The 20,114-nt window shown below is 43.7% G+C and overlaps 1 protein-coding gene across 6 annotated transcripts in view; it reads right to left on the reverse strand.

Moving 5' to 3' along the window:
• The window catches only part of CNTNAP2 (contactin associated protein 2), a 2,322,173-nt gene that overhangs the window by 177,251 nt on the left and 2,124,808 nt on the right, over positions 1-20,114 (reverse strand). For all 6 annotated transcript variants that reach the window (XM_086398240.1, XM_086398242.1, XM_086398243.1 and 3 more), the window contains one exon: positions 1,003-1,239. In XM_086398240.1, coding sequence (XP_086254366.1) covers positions 1,003-1,239 — 237 coding nt within the window. The remainder of the gene's footprint in view (positions 1-1,002; positions 1,240-20,114) is intronic.

Genomic DNA, 20,114 nt, shown 5'->3' on the forward strand with positions numbered 1-20,114 from the left:
AAATAGATGGGAAAACAGTGGAAACAGTGTCAGACTTTATTTTTGGGGGCTCCAAAATCACTGCAGATGGTGACTGCAGCCATGAAATTAAAAGATGCTTACTCCTTGGAAGGAAAGTTATGACCAACCTAGATAGCATATTGAAAAGCAGAGACATTATTTTGCCAACAAAGGTCCGTCTAGTCAAGGCTATGGTTTTTCCAGTGGTCATGTATGGATATGAGAGTTGGACTGTGAAGAAGGCTGAGTGCCGAAGAATTGATGCTTTTGAACTGTGGTGTTGGAGAAGACTCTTGAGAGTCCCTTGGACTGCAAGGAGATGCAACCAGTCCATTCTGAAGGAGATCAGCCCTGGGATTTCTTTGGAAGGAATGATGCTAAAGCTGAAACTCCAGTACTTTGGCTACCTCATGCGAAGAGTTGACTCACTGGAAAAGACTCTGATGCTGGGAGGGATTGGGGGCAGGAGGAGAAGGGGACAACAGAGTATGAGATGGCTGGATGGCATCACTGACTCGATGGACGTGAGTCTGAATGAACTCCAGGAGTTAGTGATGGACAGGGAGGCCTGGCGTGCTGCGATTCATGGGGTCAAAAAGAGTCGGACACGACTGAGCGACTGAACTGAACTGATTAGATTCTATGGAAGAAAAATCTTGGTATTTAAGATGCTATGACCCTGGAAGCTGTCCAGGGAGGCTGCAGAGCTTTCGTCACCAAAGAACAAGACCACAGAGAGGCAGCCTCCATGTCTACAACCTGTTCAGTGTCCCTGGGAAATGAGAGACACGTGCTCCTTGACACACCCGAACATTTTCCTTTGTAAGAGAGAGATCGTAAAGCTTCAAGGGTCTTAGAGCTCCTGTTTTCAGAGAGGAAATGGGCTCCTGGGGGTTGGTGTGTATGTGCCTTACAACCGGTTAGCTGTCTCCTAGAGACCGACCATAAGCTCATTTGTCCCCCAACACTGAACGTCAGAAGGCTAGGGATCCTGGCTCTTACCGGTGGGTTTGACGAGCGCCGCCAGGAAGTCGGTGGTGAAGGAGCTGACGTAGAGGAGGATGCAGGGCGCCTTGGTGGTGCTGAAGCTGAAGCGGATCTCCTCGCCCGCCAGGTCTGGGGCTCCATTCTGCGGGTCTGGAGAGTTCTCCGATCTGCTGCCGGAATCCCGGGTCCCGATCCCTGGCGCCTGGAAGTTATACCGCAGCCACATCCCCTCTTCAAAAAACGCACCCACGTCTGTTGAAAAGAAAAGACGAAATGGCAAGATGAGGAGTTGGATGGCGACACCACCTGCAACTTAACCTGGGCAGACGGTGAGCTCTGTCGTGGCCACGATGGCCGTTCCTGGAGGGTGGACCGACTCCAGGAGGGCGATCAGACCGGGAAAATGTCTAAGCAGAAGGATGTTATTTCATCAACACGAACACCCCACCAAAATAGAAGAAGCATGTAACAGAGTATAGCAATCTGTCACCTTAAAACTGTAATAAAAATTAAGAGATGTAAATCATACCAGGAAAAAAAAAATACTTCACATTTAGTACTTGGACTAAATAATTTAGGTTGAAGAGTGATGCTGAGAATAAAGTGAGACCTGGGTTCCATCACTGGGTCAGGAAGATCCCCTGCAGAAGGAAATGGCAACCCACTCCAGTACTCTTGCCTGGAGAATCCCAAGGACAGAGGAACCTGGCGGGCTATAGTCCACAAGGTCACAAAGAGTCGGACACGACTGAGCAACTAACACTTTCATACTTTCACTACTTGACTGTTAGGGAACTGTTGACCAAAACCACCTGCCTTGGCCAGGCGCACCTGCCCGAGTTGTCTCACAACAGGAGGTCCCGATATGGAACACCGTGCTGCCCCTGAAAACTAACCAGGCGGATTTGGTGGGGACGGGGGTGGGTGGGTGAAAGAGGGAGGAGGCAAGCAGCCTCCCAGACTCCTTCTTGCTGGAATCCACCTTGCTGAGCGATGCACACGCCACCAGGGAGGGCCCTTAGTCAGAACAAATACTGACCGAGCCAGATGACTGGCAAGAGACAACCTGGGAATTCACGCCGTGACCATAAAACCTGAGACCACAGGCCACGTGGCGGAGCAGTCCTGGGTTCCCTGACCCTGCTTCTGTCTGCCCAGGGGCCCCTTCCCAGTAAGGTCTGTTTTGTTGGTACATGCGTCTCGTCGGACAGTTCATTTCCAAGTGTTAGACGACAGCCCACTCTCTGGCCCCAGAAGTCCCTGTTCCCTAACAGTAAATCAAGGTGCTCATGGGCAAAGACGGGAGTTGCTTTGGAGGTTCACCCAGGAAAGTCCCGGAACCCTGATGACACCCTGGGAGGCTTTGGGTATCGTGTTCAAAACCACAAGATCTGAAATTACAGGGAACTGCGTTCAAATCCAGTGCTGCCATTAATTGCTTATATGGCTTTAGGAGAAGTCATTTAGCCAGCTTCTCTAGGTTTCAGGATTTTATTTGTGAAAGTGTTAGTCACTCAGTCGTGTCTGACTCTTTGCGACCCCATGGACTATAGCTTGCCAGGCTCCTCTGTCCATGGAATTCTCCAGACAAGAATACTGGAGTGGGTAGCCATTCCCTTCAAACCCGAGTCTCCTTCATTGCAGGCAGATTCTTTACTGTCTGAGCCATGAGGGGAGCCCTTTATATGTGAAAGGGAGGTAATTACAGAGAGAATTACAAAAGATAAAGTAATTAGCACATAATAAATAGTACCTATTATTATTATTATGGCGATGATCATTTCAAGGCAGATCATGAAGGGGAATGGGGCAAGATGGGGATTTTGGATAAACAAACAAAAAATATGCCACCGAGAATACTTTCTGGCGTATTTTGGAGTCATTGTTAGGAAGCTTTATGAGTTCACATCTGTTTTGGAGGAAGGGATACACCATACTTACAAGAGCTGCTCTGAAACCGTGTCCATCGTAACCCGAGTGTCGGAGCAGCTAGGGGGTGCTGAGAACCAGTTAGAGTTCCAAGTGGCAGATTTATAGTGATCATTTCATTGTTTCAGATCGTTTTAAGGAAATGGCAAATCAGGGTACTGTGATTTCATTTAGGAAAATAATACACCCATCCCTTCTGAATGAATGACTAAAATTACACTAACTTCACAAGCTCCAAATCACGTCTTTTCCCCAATTAAATGATCAGAAAGTATTGATTTAGAATGCTTGATTTAAGGGTTTATACTGATATGAGATTGTTTAATTTTTGATACTCATGTTTTTGGATGGAAAAAAATGATGAATTTGGTGTCTAGTTATTCTAATATTCTAAGATTCTTATGAAAGACTTATTGAATTATGCTTCTCAAAAATTTGAAACACAGTACCTCATCTGTAGGTTTAGGTTCATAAAGGTTATGGAGACCTTGAAGCAGACAAGTAATTCTGTCTTAACCATTTCTTGGTCCTCAAAACAGATCATATGTAAACTACCCTTGAATGTGGAAAGTATGTCTGGAAACATTTAAAATAAAATCCACATTCATACACCCCAGAAAAATACCACACAGGTTTTCTTCCCTCTGTCCAACCAAATCCCTGATGTTTATAGCAGGAAAAACAAACAAATAAACAAAACAGCTGGCACCCAGCCCTCTTATTAAATTGTTTCTCATCTTTTTCCCCTCCAAGTTCTATTCCTTTTGCCTTTTCACTTAGGATAAATTTTGCAACCCGTATTTTTAAAATAGACGTGACTTGTTTTGTTCTCTAACTTTCCCAGGAGGATCCAGAATTGAAAAAGTCCCCAGCTCACTGATGGGTTCTTTCCCAAAAGTTTATTTCAAAGTCAGTAGCTTGCAACTTGGAACTATTTCCCCATAGAAACAGCGTTTGCAGTGATGGTTTGCCAGGAGAGTCTACAAATGCTGAATCCCTCTGGATGGATAAGAAGAGATAATTGCAGAGTGTTACTCTGTATTAGGAATTAAAGCAGAAACAACAGCAGCAACAAACGTTGAGGTGTACTGTGAATGTGAGAACCCCAGGGGCCCAGGTTCCCACAAAACTTTCATCTAACTGATCCAGGGCTGTGCTGGTAAAGGTTACACCGGCAGCTCTCCTGGGGGGAGCCCTGGTTTGGTGTTCGCCTGTTCCCATGGTGTAAACACACCCACTTTGGCTGACTGCAAGCTGCCACTACGACGTCACTAACTCTGGAGCTGGGAAGAGACCTTCACAGTTGGTCTGCCTGCCACTGTGAACTGCCTCCATCCGCAGTCACCGACCCAGTCATTCCAGCAAAATAGCTTTTCTGAGTCTCCATATTGGCAGTTGTCTTAGCTTAGGCTGCTAGAGCAGATTACCGTAATTGTGTGTCTTAAACTACAGAAACAGAAATCTACCCTCACGGATTTAGAGGCTATCAATCCAAGATCAAAGTGCCAGCTGATTTTGTTCCTGGTGAGAGTTCTCCTGGCTTGTAGGTACAATTTCTTACCAAGTGCACACATGGGAGAGAGAGACAAATCTAGCTCTCAGGTCTGTTCTTCTAAAGGCACTAATCCCATTATAAAGGACCCACCCTCATGACCTCATCGAAGACTAATCATTGTCATCCCTCAGTATCCATGGGCTTTGCAAGTGGCCCTAGTGGTAAAGAATACACCTGTCAATGCAGGAGACATAAGATACTCAGGTCGGGAAGATCCTCGGAGTAGGAAATGGCAACCCATTCTACTATTATTGGCTGGAGAATCCCATGGACAGAGGAGCCTGGCAGGTTACAGTCCATGGGGTCACAAAGAGTTGGACATGACTGAGTGAGCAATGACTAACTCAAAATCCATAGAGGATTAACTCCAGGACTGCCCCCCTTCAATACCAAAATCCTTGGATGCTCAAGTCCTTTAAATAAAATGGCATTGTATTTGCATATTCCTGAATACTTTAAATCATCTCTAAGTTACTTATAATACCTAATGTAAATGCTATAGTTATGTTATATATAAATGGTGGTGTGTTGATGGTGTACAGCAAACTCAAGTTTTGCTTTTTGGAACTTTCTGGAATTTTTTTCCCCTAATATTTTTGATCCGTGTTTGGTTGAATCCATGAATGTGGAACCTATAGGCACAAATGGCTGACTGTACCACCATGGCCCCAGCTCCAAAACCATGGCATTGGGGCTTAGGGCTTCAATATGTGAAACTGTGGGCAGGATGTATACATTCAACCCATAAATGCAGGCTTCCTTCTTTTTATCTCCTGCTACAAACACACTTTAATATTTGCTTCCTTCTTTCTGCCTTCCAAAGCTCTCTTCTACCTTATCCCGGCTACCCTGGATCTGGAAAGCTCTGTTCAGCCTCTATAAAATTTAGGAGAAATTTCTGCTGAACAGAGACACTGCCTCCCCAGCCTCAGGGTCATTAAACTCTTTCATGGCTGAATTCCACTGCTCAGAATGATTGCTCTCATTAACTGTTTTTTAATTAATCATCAAGTAAGAAAATGAAATGAATTTTATGTAGCTCTGCTCCTGGAGACCTTGGCTGCCACCCCTCTATGTGTATCCTGGTCCTGAATCAGGCCTGGCTCCTTCCAGGGCAATCTACAAGGCGCAGCTCTGTTTAAACTTACTTCCTGTTCTTCTCCCAAGGCCCCACTATCCTGAAATACAACCAGTTTTTCTCTTGGCCCTGTATTGGCAAAATCTACTTTTTCTCTCCAAGTGTACCACTCTGAATTTCCCTCTGGAATTTTTAAATTCTGTTTGTTTGATGTTTTCTTCAATTCACCATAATCATTTTGGGCCACCGACATTGGACCCAGATGGGTTAATGTTCACCTCTACTTATTCTGTCTCCCCAGGTGCATACATGTCTATTGTAGCCACTTTTCCACCATTTTTTCTAAAGGTCAGGTCACTGCCAGGTCAGTTTCTATGCAATAAGATTCAAGTGTCTGAATCCATACAAAGGAGAAAAACACCAAAGAAAAAATCTCCTACGTTTAGCCTGACTGGCATGTGCTTCCCACGAGACACAGGTATAAAGTTTATTACTGGAAACACATCAATAAACTATCTGGTCTATGAGTTGACTGTGTAGGAGCCGGGGGGCCATCTCACTTGGAGTTTAAGAGCCAAGAGCACTGAACAACTCTACTAGTGTCCTAAACAGGAAGACAGTCTGCCTCCAGAATTTCCAGGGTTGTGCTCCTAAAACCCGTAACAAGCGTCACTGGCATAAGTGGCAGTTAACAGGTTAGAATGCTTTTGGGAGATCGAGGGAGATGAAGATGCCACAGCAGCAAATTTCAGCTGAGACACGTGTATGGGATTACTGTGGTACAAGCAGAGGACAGGAATTAAAAGGTTATGGGTTTTAGTCCTGGTGTTGCTGCCATACCTGACTCTATGACCCAGGTCAGAAAAATCATTGAATTGCTGTGGACTTTAAAACATGCCCATCTTTAAGATTGAGCCCATACTGATCCAGCTGGCACCCAGTCTTTTCCATATTTTCTTCAAATATTTATTAAGAGCTTTCTTTTAAGCCAGGCAGCTCTTTGAGATTTAATAGGCTATAAATGACATTTAAGTCAATCACCAAAAACAACTGGGATGACCAGTGTTAGTCAAGATGGCTAAAATTCAGGGGGAAGTGACTGGAAGAAGCTGGTGAAAAAGGGAGTGGCATGTCGAGGATTCTTTTGTATAGAAAGTAACAGGCAGCAGACTTAGAGAACAAACTTGTGGTTGCGGGTGCCGGGGTGGGGGGTGGTGCGGAGAGGGATAGTTAGGGAGTTTGGTATGGTCATGGACACACTGCTATATTTTAAATGGATAACCAACAAGGACCTACAGTACAGCACATGGAACTCAATGTTACCTGCCAGCCTGGATGGGAAGGGAGTCTGGGGGAGAATGGATACATGTGTATGTATGGCTGAGTCCCTTCGATGTGAAATTCTCACAATATTGTCAGTTGGCTATACCCCAGCAGAAAATTAAAAGTTCAAAAAATTAAAGGCCAAAAAGAAAGAAAGAAAGAAAGAAAAATAATGGGTGGCCCTGAAGGGTTTTAAGTAGAGTTGTATAAACTCTACTTTGGAGTTTTAAAAGATCATTCTGGGTGCAGTGCAGTGCAAGGATGGGGAAAGCGGAGAGCATGTCGCTCCTAAACTTAAATTTCATCCCTTTTCTTAACATCTGGGCTATCATTTGGGTGGGGAGTCACTAGAGCCATTTCAGAGAATCTGTGAATCTTCTGAAATTTCAGGCAAACGTGAGCAAATGTGTATGCACTTTTCGGGGGGAGAGGGTTAATAGTTTTAATCAAATTTCATGACCCCAACTCAGAAATTTAAGGAGAAAATAATAAAAAGGAGTCCACTCATTAATCACCGTTGTTAAGTTGTGCTTGTGCAGCGCTGACTCAGCCCCTGGAATACCCTGCCCTGCCCTGCCCTCATTGTCTGCCCCTGTTCCTTCCTGGGTGCATCTCCCGAGCTCTGCTGTGGTCTCCCCTGGCTGGGTGACTGTTGTCCTCACCTCCACTTCCTCCTTGTCACCTCCAGGCTGGTTCTCACTCACTGATCTGGTCAGGATACGCGCCCACTCCTTGCTATGAGTCTCATGCCGCGCACAGAGCTCCTCCAAGAGCACCCCCAGCTGTCTGTCATAACTTCAGTCCAATACGTGTAGCCTTGTTTGCTTTGAAACATTTCTTGGAATCTTACTCTGTGTTAGGCCCACGCTGATAACAAGAGCAAAGGTACCCAGACTTTTCCCCTAAAGGATCCACAGTCGGTTGGGAGACAGAGGAAACACACCAGGGAAAGGGAGCTTGAGGTTTAGAATCATGGAGTGTGGGGTCTCGGACAGTAGGAGGTGAGCGGGGCTCTCTCTGGGGCGGGTGATGGGAGGGCCGGAGGAGGCACCCAGAAGGGGACTCTGAGCCGGGTCCGGACAAGCGAGGGCATCTTGGTAAGACGCACAGGGCGGCCAGGGTGCTCCCGGGAAGGAAGAGATGGGCCTGATGAACAAAGCTAGGAGGAATGCAGCCGTGTGGGGTCTGCAGCTTCTGTCCGAGTGTGGCGGCCTGCTGTGCTTTAGAAAGATTCGTCTGGGGCCAAGTCTCAGAGACGCTGATCTCATCATCTGCGGAAAGGCCCTGTTGTTATCTTTCAGGTATATTTCAACACCTCCTGGGAAGACACCGGTGTTAATCCATGTTATCAATGGAACCCCACTGAGGTAGTGGGGTCTAACTCGGTGTCAAGGGTGGGCTAACGGGTGCAAAAGAAGGCAGGAGAGGGGATGCAAAGGGTCTTGAGTCACTTGTTTTTAAAGATTTAGAAGAATGATATACTTCAAAATAATTTCAAATTTACAGAAAAATTTCAGATTAGTACAAAGAACTCCCCTATCCCACATATCCAGACTCCCTAACTTTTACTATTTCACCACATTTCTGTGAACACACGCATACATATAAGACACATATGTATACCCAGACATGGGCTTCCCTGGTGGCTCAGTGGTAAAGAACCCACCTGCCAATGTAGGAGATACAGGTTTGATGCCTGAGTCAGGAAGATCCCCTGGAGAAGGAAATTGCAACCCATTCCAGAGTACTTGCTTGGGAAATTCCATGGACAGAGGAGCCTGGAAGGCTGCAGTCCATGGGATCAAAAATGAGTCAGACATGACTTAGCGACTAAACAGCAACAATATATACACACATTGCCAGGCTCCTCTGTCTGGAATTTTTCAGGCAAGAATACTGGAGTGGGTTGCCATTTCTTTTCCAGACACACACACTCACACACAAACACTAATTCCTGAATCATTTGAGAGCAAGCTAAGTCAAGAAACCAATGTTAACACAACAATATTGTCCCATTTCTAGAAAAAAAAATGTATATACAGATACAAATACTTATATATACACAAATGGTTTTGGCATCATCTTGAGGCCTTGTACATGTATGTACATAAACATTTCCACAGAGAAAGATTTCTGCAAATAAGCAGGTAATATATGGGGTCCATCTGACCTCTTTCATCCTGGAAAGGAGGAGGGGGAGAGAAAGGGAAGGAAGGGGAGAGAAAGGGAAGGAGAGGAGGGACAAGGATGTGGGAGGCTGAACGTCTTAGTTACACATCTGGATCCTCACTAGAGGGTGAGCTTTTCACGGTGAAATTTGCCTGGTAGTCTCGGCCAGCCCCTGACCTCCAACAATAAATATTTTTTCATTGAGCTGAACTGAATTTGAATTTTTTAATAGCAACAGTATATTCTTTAACTAGTTGGTCCACACTGACCTTCCTTAGTTGAAAAATTTTGTCTCATTCCCTTTGTAAAGTGAGTTTCTTGAGAGAAATGCCATTCCATCAGCTGAGACATAATCATTGGTTAAAACAGAAGTTTGTTAACAAAAGTCTCATAAGATGCCTTTAGGATAATGTGTCCAAAAGAATTAAATGACTTATAGGTTAGGAGATGGTCTTGATTCCCACTGCTTTTTCTCCCTCTTATTAGCTTAATAAACAGGACATATTTTCATTTTTTGACCAATTGGTCATTTGCTTGGACAGTTTTAAAGGTCAGGTTGTCCCCAATCAAATGCCTCTTTTTATCTCTGCTCTGCGAACTTCATTGTTTGCTATGAAGCAAATGGCTGTTAGGAATTATATTATCTGTTTATTTGTATATTTATTTACACACATAATTTGTGCCCGTTCCAGATATGAGAAACATTCTATTGATTCTATTTATGCCTTAGCAAGTTGCTTCTTCTTTGCTCTAACACTGCACATCCCATACTTTCTTGCTTGCTCAGCTGATCTGAAGAGCCAAATAGAATTCTTGACCATAAGGTCCTTGAAGACAAGTACTGCCTTTAATTCATTGTTGTGGCTGCAGAATCTAGAGAAAGGAGGCTCTCTCAGAAAGTTTGTTGATTCAGTGAGTATACTTGCGAATTGGAGCCAGATAAACGTTTACATGCCACAAGGAAGTGGGCTTCCATGAATTCCTGCTATGTGTCAGTCACAATGGGCAGTTTTCAAATACTATCTAATTTAATTAAACAGCAACATTTTTGAGATGGATGCTAGCATCCTAATTTTACAGACAAGGTAACTGAGATCTTGGGGAGTAATTTGCCCAACATTACTCTTTTACTCAGAGAGGGAGGGTCAAATACAGACCTTTTGGACTTCAAATCCTGTTCTTTTTTCCTACTCCCCTGCCTTGCCTAACTTATGCAAGTTCTGTTGTATGTATTCATAGAAATCTACAAAGTAATTTGTTCACCAGATTGTTGTTCAGGAAGTTTAAAAGGAAACCATCATGTAACCAGTTAAGTTTATTACTCCAAACATAAAAATACAACTGACTCTTTAAGGTAATAAAATTCTGTTTTCTCTACCAGCTGAAACCTTAATAGGAAAGAACAACTAGAAAATCTGCAAATGACTGAATACTCAGGATGAGCTTTTGTTAACATTAAAATCATTTCTATTTTGATTTTAAAAAGCCACATCTGAAAGTCGTGGTTGATTGAGGGATTTGAGGAACTCACATATATATCTCCTGAAATCCAAAGCCATTCCCATTTGATGATTTTTTTTTAATGATAAAATGAGGGCATAGGACATCTCTGGTAGTCTAGTGGTTAAGAATCCACCTGCCAATACAGGGGACACAGGTTAGATAACTGGTCTGGGAAGATCCCACATGCTGTGGGGCAATTAAGCCCAAGCACCTCAACTACTGAGCCTGAGCTCTGGAGCCCACGAGCCATGACTAATGAAGCCTGTGCTAGAGCCCTAGAGCCTGTGCTCTGCAACAAGAGAAGCCACCACAAAGAGAAGCCCGTGTACCACAGCTAGGGAGTAGTCCCTGCTAACTGCAACTAGAGAAAGCCCGTGTGCAGCATCAAAGACCCAGCACAGTCAAAAATAAATTAAAAAAAAAAAGTAGAGCGCATTTTTTGAAACATAAATAAGTTGTTTTCCTTGACCTAGGAAGCTCTATGGAATGACTTTGCTTATTATTCCTCCTTATCCCAGCCATTTTGTCTATGTGGCTACTTTATTGGGTATGTTAATTAAGCCTTGAGACATGTTGACATGTTCTACCCAGCCCTGATCTGTCCTTCAGCCAACAGAAACCATTCACAAACTGTCTGCCACCTTTAGAAGACACACCACACTATATAGGCAGCTTTAATGTGGGTTGATTATCCTGGATGGAGTCTCACTGGTCAGATGGGAAGTGCCTCCTGTGAAAATGCTGATGGTTACATAGACAAGTGATTTAAAGAAACTCATCTAGGGCTGTTGTCTTGAATGTATGAAGTATTAGAAGCTAGTGGCGATCTACTTCATACCACACAAGAACTTGGTTATATCTCAGTACAGTTATCTTTATTTTCTTGGGCTCCAAAATCACTGTGGATGGTGACTGCAGCCATGAAATAAAAAGATGTTTGTTCCTTGGAAGGAAGGCAATGACAAACCTAGATAGCATTTTAAAAAGAAGAAACAACACTTTGCTGACAAAGGTTGGGATAGTCAAAGCTACGGTTTTTCCAGTAGTCATGTACAGATGTAGAATTGGACCACAAAGAAGGCTGAGCACTGAAGAACTGATGCTTTTGAACAGTAGTGCTGGATAAGACTCTTGAGAGTCCCTTGGACAGCAATGAGATCAAACCAGTCTATCCTAAAGGAAATCAACCCTGAATATTCATTGGAAGGACTCATGTTAAAGCAGTTCTAATGAGATGGATGAAACTGGAACCTATTATATAGAGTGAAGTAAGCCAGAAAGAAAAACACCAATACAGTATACTAACGCATATATATGGAATTTAGAAAGATGGTAACAAAAACCCTGTGTACGAGACAGCAAAAGAGACACTGATGTATAGATCAGTCTTATGGACTCTGTGGGAGAGGGAGTGGGTGGTAAGATTTGGGAGAATGGCATTGAAACATGTATAATATCATGTATGAAACAAGTCGCCAGTCCAGGTTCGATGCACGATACTGGATGCTTGGGGCTGGTACACTGGGACGACCCAGAGGGAGGGTATGGGGAGGGAGGAGGGAGGAGGGTTCAGGATGGGGAACACAGGTATACCTGTGGCGGATTCATTTCGATATTTGGCAAAACTAATACAATATTGTAAAGTTTAAAAAAAAAAAAAGCTGAAGCTCCAATACTTTGGCCACCTGATGGAAAGAGCTGACTCTTTGGAAAAGACCCAGATGCTAGGAAAGATTGAGGGCAAAAGGAGAGGGGGATGGCAGAGAATGAGATGTTTGGATGGTATCACCGACTCAATGGACATGAGTTTGAGCACACTGGGAGATAGCGAAGGACAGGGAAGCCTGGCGCGCTGGAGTCCATGCGGTCACAGTCGGATATGACTTAGTGTATAAACAACAACAAAAATGCCTCTTAAAATAAAAAGATGCTTACTGAAAACTGTTAATGATGTCACCCAGAATCCAGAAGTGGACAGACCAAAGGCCACTGGGCTCCTCCCCAGGCCAGAGCTGCCTTTATGTTGAGTCTGTCTTTCTGGTTTGCAAGTGACCTCCCTGGCTTTGTTTTGCAAGGCTTGTCACTTGTTTCTGTGACAGCTAGACTTAAATACTCATTTTCTTATTAAATAGATTCAAAATGCAGTAATTTCAAAGGTTTTCTCACCCTAAACCACAGACATATGCATATACTGATGACCAAGAGTTCTTTGAGGGCAAACACTGCATTTTAGTTGATATTGTATTTCCAGAGTCCAACACAATGCCTGGCACATAGTAGGTATTTAACATACATTTGTCGAGTTAATGAGCTTCCCAGGTGGCTCAGTGGTAAAGAATCTGCTTGCCAGTGCAGGAGATGAGGGTTCGATCCCTGGATTGGGAAGATCCCTAGAAGAGGAAATGACAACCCACTCCAGTATTCTTGCCTGGAGAATCCCATGGACAGAGGAGTCTGGTGAGCTACAGTCCATAGAGTCACGAAGAGTTGGACACAACTGAGCCTGCATGTATGTACTGCTGAATTAATAAATAGATTAATGTTATCATGGACCAGTTTTGGCCACAGTCAGATTTTTTTCGTTTATAACCCCTATCTCCCTACAAATAAAATTCTAGACACGTTAGTATTTCTAGCTCCATCCATAATTTTTGAGGATAGTTTCATCAAAGAAGATGGAATATGGGATAAAAAGCAAATATTTGCCTCAAAAAAGCCAAGAAAAAATTGGCAATCAGTGGATTTTTTTTTTGAGAAAATAAGTTCAGGATTATGAACTGTCCAGACTTCCAGAAAATGAGGTTGTCATTAAAAAGTTGTATTTTGCTTGCATTTTGGTAGAAGAAGGAAAAAAAAAAAAGAGAGAGAAAGAAGTAGAAATAAGAAGAGGAGAAAGGAAAAAGAAGAAAAAGAATGAATTTGGGCCACTCCATCAGTGCACTGTTATATGAGGCCTTGAATGATGGATGCCCCCATCACAGCAAGAGCCCTCCTGAAATCTTTGTGTATATACTTGTAATTTGTCTGGGGAAATTAACATTTGGGGGCATTTGCCAGCTCCTCTTTTCCTTCCACTTCAATGAGAACAATATTTTCAAGTGAGGAGACAGCTTCAATTACAAAACTGACAACTAAAATTTCACTTTAATATTTTTTCCCCTCTATTCTTCAAGCATGGCCCTCTTTTTGCACTACATCGGTGGAAAAAGAATGAATGTACTCATTGCTGTGTGAAATAAATTTACTCTTATATGAAATAAGTTAAAAATATTTGCAAGAGGTTTTCTATATGGATCTATAGTTCTCTCTCCATGTATAGAAAATCAACCTCAAAATGGTTTTCAGGAAACTCGTGTGTGTGCATATGTGTCTGTACATATATATGCATAATTTTACCTAGAAATTATGTATGAGTGCGTGTGTGGGAACACACACACACACACACACACACACACTTTCGGGAACACTGGGAATGGTTTCTGAGAAGCACTTGGGGCTTAGTGACCTGTCCTGCTTGAGTTTACGTGGTGGCTTACTTGCCGCCCTGCCCTCTGACACGAAACCACAAAAGTGCTCCTGGCAGCAGGAGAGAGGCTGAGGTGGGGTGGACGGCACTGCACGTGAGATGCTGGGAATGCTCAGAATTAAGGATTCGCCTTCCCTGATAGCTCAGTTGGTAAAGAATCCCCTGCAATGCAGGAGACCCTGGTTCGATTCCTGGGTTGGGAAGATCCACTGGAGAAGGGAAAGGCTACCCATTCCAGTATTGTTGGGCTTCCCTTGTGGCTCAGCTGGTAAAGAATCTGCCTGCAATGTGGGAGACCTGGGTTCAATCCCTAGGTTGGGAAGATCCCCTGGAGAAGGGAAAGGCTACCCACTCCAGTATTCTGGCCTGGAGAATTCCATGGACTAAGCACTCCATGGGGTCACAAAGAGTTGGACATGACTGAGTGACTTTCACTCACTCAGTCAATGATTTGCCAAAGGCTCTGTGCTGTTTTCAGCACCCAGGACAATTGTTCCAAGAAACACAGTCTGCAGGCTTGGCTTTCTGCTCTTTGAAGTCTTTGATCTCATGTCTAAGGCAGAGGGCCCTGGCTCGGGAAGTGAGACTGTCCCTGTTCCAATGATGTGTTTGCCTTTTCTGCTACTAACATTGTCCTCCAGAAACATAGCTCAAAGGCCACATACATCAACTTTTTTAAAACTATGATGTGTCCCTGTCTATTGTCATTTCTTTTGTTCCATAGGTTGGGGAAAATTTAAAATAATCACTTCTTTCTAATTTCTCTATTTTTCAATAGACCCAAGTGCAAAGAAACATCTGCAAATACACCCTGGTTCTAATGGTGCCTTTGGGTCTAGAAATAATGGTGGCCATGGATGGTGATTTAAAACGTACACTGCAGCCCATCCTGATCTCACTCTAATGGGAGCCGACCCTCTGGAGGAGGGTGGGAAGCCTAGCTGCATACAAAACCAGCTTTCACTTAACTGGTTTGTCTCCTGAGAATGAGGGAAACCAACTCTGTGAGTTTTCCCATGTCTATAGAAAAAAAAGGGAAACTTTTGAAGACAAACCAGTTTGATGTATTCAGTTAGGAAGTTTTAAAAAGTAAGTTTTTGTGCTTGACAACTGGGAGAAGTGGAACACAATGGTGTAAAAACTCAGTTTCAGATTGGAGGCTGGTGAGCATTATTAGATAATGGTTATGGGCTCAAAAGGCAGTGAGACTTAGGGTCAAACATAAGCAACAGGGTGAAGCGAACCCTCACAAATCAAATAGGTTAATTGGAGTGCTGGATGCTTTGAGACTTCAGGCCAAGTCTCCTTTCTCTTGCCTTCTTAGCCGAGATCTTCTCGCCTCTCTTTTTCAGTGATGATAGTGAAGGCACATGACAGCCACAGCTCTTATCATCAAGAATACTCTTTCCAAAAGACATTTTGGTTTTTATTTTATACTTATATTTGCATATAAATTTGATATTCTGAGAATTTATTTCCAGTTAAATGACAGAAGTATAACATAAAGCCAACTCACGAGTAGCTGGGGCATGATGATTTCTGCACCTTCACTGATGCTGGGAGTTGGGGTACCACTGCCGACATCAAATCACATCACCTGAATCCAACACATCTCCCCATTTTCTTTAAAGGTCAGAGCTAGTGACAGGGTCTACCATTTTTGGGGAGTTAGGAGCTATGTTATTGCTTTCGAACTGTGGAGCTGGGAAGACTCTTGAGAGTCCCTTGGACAGCAAGGAGATCAAACCAGCCCATCCTAAAGGAAATCAACACTGAATATTCATTAGAAGGACTGATGCTGAAGCTCAAGCTCCAATATTTTGGCCACTTGAAGCGAACAGTCTACTCATTGGAAAAGACCCTGATGCTGGGAAAGATTGAAGGCAGGAGGAGAAGGGGGTGACAGAGGATAAGATGGTTGGATGGCATCACCAACTCAATGCATATGAGTTTGAGCAAACTCTGGGAGATAGTGAAGGACAGGGAAGTTTGGCGTGCTGCAGTTCATGGGGTCACAAAGAGTTGGACAGGACTTAGTGACTTACAAACAATAATACCTTGAGATACAGGTCCAGATTTCATAGATGAGGGGATGGACCTCAGAGAAGAATAAGTTGTTTACAGTTACACATCTAGCAATTTCTTACTATTAACTGCTATGTTGTATTGTCTTTCAATGCTTTCTATTCATACCTGATCTAAAAGAAGGATCTGAAAAAGCAATGTAGCATTTTTCTTTAAAAAAAAAAAAAAAAGGGAGGGTGGTAGCATGATAGTTGTGTTGTGAAGGTTTGGCAGACAGAGGGCTACAGTTCTGACGTAAGGAGTCTCTGAAATGCTCTACATCGGTGCTGTTCAATAGAAATGCAGTGTGAACCACATGTGCTGTTTTAAACTTCTTGAGGCCACATTAAAAACAGTCAGTTACTATTGATAACTTGTCACACTTAATTTAGTATATCCAAAGTACTACTGTTTCAAAATGTAATCTATATAGAAATAGTTAATTAACCATTTTACATATACCCTTTAATTCTAACTTTCCAAAATCTGTAAGTGTCTTGCGCTTATAGCACATCTCAATTTCAACTACTCCCATTTAAAATGCTCAGTAGCCACACGTAGCTGGTGGTGACCACACTGGTCAGTACAGCTCTTGGGCATGAGAGGGGAAAATCAAAGCATTTGCCAGTGTCAGCTGTTTTCTCCAGCCTCTGGAGCAGTGGTTAGTGTGTGCATTAGAATCCATTCGGGAAGCTTCTTAAGTACACATATGCCTACATTCTATCTCAAACCATTAAGTTAAAATTCCTGGGACTAGCCACTGGACATGCCTGAGCAAAGAGCAAATTGAAAGCTCACATTTCCAGTTCAACCTTCTTAGAGTGAAAAAACACAATGAACTTTCTGGAGCTACATCCTCGACATAATCTCTTTCAGGAATCTGGGAAGCTGCTACCTGGAAGATTCTAGCATTTAGGATCCTGCTCACTTCTTTCCTTGAAACAGTTGAACAGTTGGCTGGAAAATCATTTCTTCTGAGTTTTTCTGAGTTTTAGTGATGTGATGGAAAGAAAAGATCATCTAGCCAGAGTGATCATTTCATAATGTACGGCATACCATGTCAGTCCTTGGCTCAAAACCCTGGAAGGCATGCCCATCTCCTTCTAAGCAGAAGCCACTCCCCTGCCAGGACCCACCACATGACAACATACACTCTCCATTCCTGTCCCAGCCTCATTAGTTCCTTTACTTCTTTTCCTTCTACTCTTTCCACTGCTGCTCATTCTGTTCCATCCCCAACAATCTCCTCTGTGCCCTGAGCACCCTCACAGACTAAGAGATGGTGCCCAGGCATCAATATTTTCAAGAAGTTATGCCTGCCTTGGGGACAGACACTCAGGCAGGGCAGCATGTGGATCACACAGCCGCCAGGCTGTCCTCCTAGACCTGTTCTCTCTCAACTGAGCTTCTGCTAAGCTCTAGGCAGCAGGGAATTCAAGTCACACTTGGTAGCTAGCACCTGGAATACAAATACTCTCTGGATCTTTAATCACCAGCTAAGGCAAGGGTGGGGTTGGAATGGTCTCAGCAGGGTCCAGGTGGCTAACAAGGATGCATCTGAAAAGATGACCTCTGTATGTTACTATGGGCTTCCCAGGTGATGCTAATGGTGAAGAACCCAGATGCCAGTGTTGAAGATGTAAGAGATGAGGGTTCGACCCTTAGGTCAGGAAGATCCCTGGAGGAGCGCATAGCAACCCACTCCAGTATTCTTGCCTGGAGAAGTCCCACTGACAGAGGAGCCTGGTGGGCTACAGTCCTTGGGGTTGCATGCAGTTGGAAACAACTGAAGCGACTTAGGACACATGCATGTATGTTATCATAGACCTGGCCCAGGGAACATCTTGAATTAAGAACCAAATGTCCTCCAAAAACTATTAGGATCTGCTACAGCTTGGGGAGGACATTTCTGTTCACAACCATCACATCTGTAGAGCAAGGTTGAGATATTTTAGCTGGGGAGGTTTTAAAGGGGCTTCAGCAGACAATGTCTTACCTCAATGATTAGGAAGAAGTTCAGTGAAGCACTGGAGCAGTCACTTTAAAGCATGTAAGGCAAATAAAAATCTACACTAGATACCTGATGATTTAGAAACCTTTATAAAACGTATACCATTTTTTTCCCCACTTCTTGGATAATTTCCCATTGCCAAACCTATCATCTCAAATACAGAATGCAATGAGCTTCCCCTTCCTGACCTGAGGCTTCAGAAGTCACAGAACAAAGGCAGTAATCTACCACCCAGGGGTGCTCGCTCTGAGTAGCAGACAACCAGTCTAGTTACAAAAAGACCCTGATGCTGGAAAAGATTGAGGGCAAGAGGAGAAGGGGATGACAGAGGATGAGGTAGTTGGATGGCATCACCAACTCAATGGACATGAGTTTGAGCAAACTCCAGGAGATGGTGAAGGACAGAAAGTCTGGCATGCTGTAGTCCGTGGGGTCACAGGGTCAGACATGACTGAACTACTGAACAACAACAAACCTGGTAACGAGGGCTTGGGTCAACCCTTTCCAGTCCAACTGTCATCAATCTTGTTGGCCAACTTGATAGTGTTCCCTTAATGTGGGGGTCAGGAGTCTCACTGAACAGCTACTGCCAGGTTGAGATTTGTCCAGGAACAGCATACAGGGCTAGGGTCCAGTGGCTCTAGCTGGAAATAACCTTTTAGCTTTCCAGAGCCTCAGGGAAAACTCAAGTGATGACCATGAGAATGGAACATGAAGAACTCATCTCTGCCGTGCAGGATGGAGGGGACCCTCTGGGACAAGACTGATGGGGATCCCAGTTTTAAATGAGTTTTGCAGGTGGGATGTTTCAGAGGCTTTGCTAAGCTCTGCCTCTTTCCATCAGACTTGGTTTCAGGAAGGCAGCTGCTATAATGACCCTTGGTTGATGAAGTAAGGGAAGCTGTCAGAGGGCTCATGACTGTCAGGATGGCTGAAATGCTTGCCTTTAATTTTTCTTTTTGTGTGTGTGTGTGTTATTTCAATGATCAGAAAAAGAAATCTTTGCCCCAAATGAGACATATTCTGTCGATGGTAGTAGCTTAGATTGAACTCCAAAGATTTATGTTGTACACTGGCTGTTGTTTTGCTGGGAAAAATGTTAAAAAGAAAGGATTGACATTTTGACTTTGTTTCTGAGATTTTAAAAGAATTGAGAGAGAATTTGTCCTGTTGGGTAACATTTTTTGGGGTAGGGGTTATTGCTGCAGGCTTTCTGTTTTTTTTTTTTTTCCCCTTAATATATAGTTTCAGAACTATGCACTATATCGAAGGTCTTGCATTACATTTTTTTCCCCAAGTAATCATCCATATCGGAGAAGGCAATGACACCTCACTCCAGTACTCTTGCCTGGAAAATCCCATGGATGGAGGAGCCTGGTGGGCTGCAGTCCATGGGGTCGCTAAGAGTCGGACACGACTGAGCGACTTCACTTTCACTTTTCACTTTCATTCGTTGGAGAAGGAAATGGCAACCCACTCCAGTGTTCTTGCCTGGAGAATCCCAGGGATGGGGGAGCCTGGTGAGATGCTGTCCATGGGGTCGCACAGAGTCAGACACGACTGAAGCGACTTAGCAGCAGCAGCAATCATCCATATGTGGATAAATGAGGGTAACAGGGAATAATTCTTGGAGAACTGGGTTCTAGACCAAGAAATTCTGATGTCAAAATTAAAACCAGACCCAAGTTACCTAAAAAATATATTTTTGGAGAGGGACACACATCTTCAGTGCTGGTGCAAGTTAATGCTGCTGCTACTGCTAAGTCACTTCAGTCGTGTCCGACTCTGTGCGATCCCATGGACTACAGCTTTCCAGGCTCCTCCGTCCATGGGATTTTCCAGGCAAGAGTACTGGAGTGGGGTGCCATTGCCTTCTCCGAAGTTAATGCTACTGGGAGTGAATTTATGGTCAGTTTTCAGTGTAAAAGAAAAAATTTCCCTATGAATAAAATCATATTGAATGTACATT

Source organism: Bos grunniens, chromosome 4 (assembly GCF_055505025.1).
Source record: "Bos grunniens cultivar Pamir isolate PY7600 chromosome 4, Bosgru_T2T1.0, whole genome shotgun sequence".
Taxonomy (NCBI): domain Eukaryota; kingdom Metazoa; phylum Chordata; class Mammalia; order Artiodactyla; family Bovidae; genus Bos; species Bos grunniens.